The 4,151-nt window shown below is 51.9% G+C and overlaps 1 protein-coding gene across 1 annotated transcript in view; it reads left to right on the top strand.

Moving 5' to 3' along the window:
• The window catches only part of FA2H (fatty acid 2-hydroxylase), a 35,290-nt gene extending 33,380 nt beyond the window's left edge, over positions 1-1,910 (top strand). Inside the window, exon 7 of the mRNA XM_011958304.1 lies at positions 586-1,910. Within this exon, the coding sequence (XP_011813694.1) occupies positions 586-665 (80 nt within the window). The 3' untranslated portion in view covers positions 666-1,910. The remainder of the gene's footprint in view (positions 1-585) is intronic.
• Positions 1,911-4,151: the final 2,241 nt, after the last annotated feature.

The raw sequence follows: 4,151 nt of genomic DNA, 5'->3' as shown, positions 1-4,151 counted from the left end.
AAACCCGGGAGGCGGAGCTTGCAGTGAGCTGAGATCCGGCCACTGCACTCCAGCCCGGGCGACAGAGCGAGACTCCGTCTCAAAAAATAAAAAAATTCAGTTTCTCTGGAGCTCTAGCCACATTTCTAGTGCTCAGTAGCCATGAGTGGCTAGGGGCTAGTTGGACAGCAGAGGGATTAAATGGTCCAGGTGTCATTGCAGAGGTGCCATTAGAGCTGAGACCCTAATGAAGAGAAACCAGCATCTGGCATCCCAGGAGTGACTGGTGCAAAGCCCTGAGGCAGGAATGAACTTGGTCCACAAGGAAGGGGAAGAAGATGGAGGTGGGGGGTGGGAGGGGCCAGGTAACCTAGAAACGCAGGCCAGATAAGGAATTGGGGTTTATTCCAGCTTCATGCTGGAGACAATAAAAAACACAGGTTCCCCACCCTTGACTTCTCATGATGACCTTGGGGGTTGGGAAGGCCAAGGGGACAGATATTGACATTGTCTCCACTTATTATCCCTACCCTGGCACCCTTCCCAAGCCAGTGCACGCCTGCTCCTTCAATGCCTCATCTTCTCCCTTTTTGTCTCCCTCTCTAGGATTTGGCATCAGCACTAAATTGTGGGATTACTGTTTCCACACCCTCATTCCAGAGAAACCCCACCTGAAGATGCAGTGACAACTCCCACCCGCTCCGTCCTGCCCTCAGCCCGGCCCTGGCCCCTTCCCGACCCCCACCCGCCATCCACACCCCACTAAGAAGGTTGACTTGGCCAGGCGGGATGGGTTCTGTCCAGCCCTGCAGCCTAGTGGAAGGTGCCGAGGGGGCCCTGAGGCAGGACCGCCCTCCTGACCCCTAGCAGGAGGGTCACATCCACTTGGTGGCCAGGTGGCCCTTGGTGACCCTCTTCTTCCTGGAGCATCCCTGCCTAGAGCTCAGCCCACAGGACTGCTTCAGGACCTGGCCAAGGTAGCAGCCTCAAGGGGAAATGAAGAAAACTGACTCCTCGTGGCCACCTGTGTCACCCTTGTGCCTTAGCGTCATGGACTGCCTAGGAGCTCCCTGCACGGCACAGCTCTGCGTTCATAGTCAGGAGTGGGTCTGTGGGACCTGCGGGCCCTGTCCTCCCTGCTGTCCTTTCTGAGGAGGCTTTGGTGGCTCTGAGGTAGACAAAGAGCTCTCGCAAGAAGAGACAGCATGATGCCTCCCACAGTCCACCCCAGACCCTGGGGCAGCCCCTCTGGCCCTGCCAGCTGCCTGTGCCATTGGGCCCAGGGTGGCTGGCAGGAGTCCCAGCTGCTTTCTTTAGAACCTGGCAGCTTCTTTAGCCATCCCTCCCCTGCCTCCAGAATCACAGCCCTTCTCCCCAAGGGAGGCTGAGGAGCCTTCTCCACTGGCGGCAGCCCCACCCCGTCCCCAGCCATTCTTGGCCTCCACCCTGCACAAGTGGGCTTGGCCCCCCACTCGGGCCTCCCCAGAAGTAGCCTCCCCTCAGTGCCTCACCTCCCCCTGCCTCCCAGCCTCTGCAGATGAGGTTCCTGCCCCTTCCTCCTCATAACCAAAACCCTCACTGCTCCCAGGATGGTCTTATTTATAAACCAGACACATGTTCTTAGTCTGGTCCCAGACCAAGGAGCTGGTCAGACGGCCGTTTCTAATCCTACATGTTGAGTTTATGTAAAAAACATTGTTTCCTCCTGTTTTTGGTTCCTTTCTCACCCACAAACCATTACTACTTGAAACTTAAAAAAAAAAACTCGCCGAGTGTAAAGGCTAAAGAGAAGCAGTTTGACAAACCTTGTGATTTGTACTGTTTACTGCAGAGCTATTTAAAGATTTTGGAATAAATATACAAAACTACAGTTGTGAAATAAAAAATTGTATATTTTGAAAAATAAAACACTGAAAAGAAACCAACAAAAATGAGTTGTTCATCAGACCCCCTCGTGGTTGGGAAGGGGCAGTGGTGTGGGGAGGGGTGGAGGGGGCGGGGGTCGGTCCCCAGGGAGGGAGATTTTAGCCCTGACCAGGGTGGGTAGAATTGCTGGGGCCTGGTGATGATTAAAAGCTGACCAACTCTCAGCTGGGCGCGATGGGGCCTGACTGTAATCTCAACACTTTGGGAGGCCAAGGGGGAGGATCGTTTGAGGCCAGGTGTTCAAGACGAACCTGCCCAACATAGCAAAACTCCATATCTAAAAAGAAAAGAAAACAAGACAAAATAAAACAAAACAAAAGAAAAAGCTGACTACTCTTATTCTCTCACTCAGCTTTATTCTGTTTCTAAATTCTCTGCAGACAGCATCTCCTCTTATTGCTTGCACCTGGGATGCACTGTGCCGCAAATCACTTTGATCTGCCTCTGGGGAGGGATCTCTTCTGGAGTTTAACTCCAACTGAGCTTCTAGTTGACTTTCCTAAAACAGGGAGAAAGGCTCCAGCAACAACTCCCCATAGTGGGAACTAGAACCTCAGGCAGCTCAGTCTCGGTGAAACTGTTGCTTGTCTTTTTCTGCCGCCCTCTCAGAACCACCTAGGAAGCTGTCAAAGTGCAGCTCCAAGGCCTTGCACTCAGGGTCTAGTTCAGTAGGTCCAAGGGGGTTGGCCCTGGACTCGCCTGTCTGAGGACACAGAAGTGGAACAAGCTGATGTTGGGGAGGCTCAGGAAGGATGCCCCACACTGTGCTGTGTCTCCCTGCTTTGGTCTCATACGGGCAGCTTTATGCCTGCAGCTCTCAGCCTGAAGATAAGTAGGACCTGTCTGGAGCTACCCACACTCGAGTCCCTGAAGCCCGTCCCTGGAACCCAGACGGTCCAAGCAGCAGAACTCATAACCTTCATTTACTGATGGAGCTGAACAGCTCACCCTGGACCATCACACCCAGGGGGAGGGAAGCAGAAGACGAACACAGGCGGAGTCCACGAGTGTAAACACACATGGCCACAGCGGCAGAAAAAGCCTAAGGTGAGCAAGATTTAGAAAAAAAAAAAAATTGAAAATTTTATTTAAGAGGAGTGAAACAGGCCGGGCACAGTGGCTCACACCCGTAATCCTAGCATTTTGGGAGGCCGAGGCAAGTGGATCACTTGAGGTCAGCAGTTCGAGACCAGCCTGGCCAACATGGTGAAACCCCGTCTCTACTAAAATACAAAAATTCGGCGGGCGTGGTGGCAGGCACCTGTAATCCCAGCTACTCAGGAGACAGAGGCAGGAGAATTGCTTGAACCCAGGAGGCAGAGGTTGCAGTGAGCTGAGATTGTGCCACTGCACTCCAGCCTGGGTGGCAGAGAAAGACTCCATCTCAAAAAAAACAAACAAAAAACAACAACACCACCAAAAATAAAAAACAGTGAAACAGACCAGACATGGAGGCTTATGCCTATAATCCCAACACTTTAGGAGGCCACGGCAGGCAGATTGCTTTAGCTCAGGAATTTGAGACCAGCCTGGGCAACATAGTGAGACCCCATCTCTACAATAAATAAGGAAAATTACCTGAGTGTGGTAGTGCACACCTGTAGTCCCAGCTACTTGGAAGGCTGAGGTGGGAGGATCACCTCCTGAGCCCAGGAGGTTGAGGCTGCAGTGAGCTGTGAACACACCACTGCATTCCAGCCTGGGCAACAGAGTGAGACCCTGTCTCAAAAGAAAAAAAGGGAGTAAAACAAAACTAAAAAGAAAGGCCAAAAAATAAGTGAGTTTATAGCATGGTAATGAGAAGAGTTAGAAAAAAAGTGACAACACGAAACCAAGCCCACCTATTAATGGAAAGTCCAATTGGTGAAAATCTGACAGATTCTCCCAGAGCCCCCCATTGTGCCGCTGTAACTGTCCAGTTGGTTTGGGAGTATCCACAAGGCCTTTTGGAGAGAGAGTAAGTCCCACCTCACAGGCACTTGAGAGTGTAGAGGGGTCATTGCCTGCATTTTCTTTCTTTCTTTTTCTTTTTTTTTTTTTGGAGATGGAGTCTCACTCTGTTGCCCAGGCTGGAGTGCAGTGGCGTGATCTCGGCTGGCTCACTGCAACCTCCGCCTCTCGGGTTCATGCCATTCTGCTGCCTCAGTCTGCCGAGTAACTGGGACTATAGGTGCGCACCACCAAGCCTGATAATTTTTGTACTTTTAGTAGCGATGGGGTTTCACCATGTTGCACAGGCTGGTCTC

Source organism: Colobus angolensis, unplaced genomic scaffold (assembly GCF_000951035.1).
Source record: "Colobus angolensis palliatus isolate OR3802 unplaced genomic scaffold, Cang.pa_1.0 Scaffold466, whole genome shotgun sequence".
NCBI lineage: Eukaryota > Metazoa > Chordata > Mammalia > Primates > Cercopithecidae > Colobus > Colobus angolensis.
Note: the sequence above shows the minus strand (reverse complement) of the source record. Positions and strands in the feature narration are given on the sequence as shown.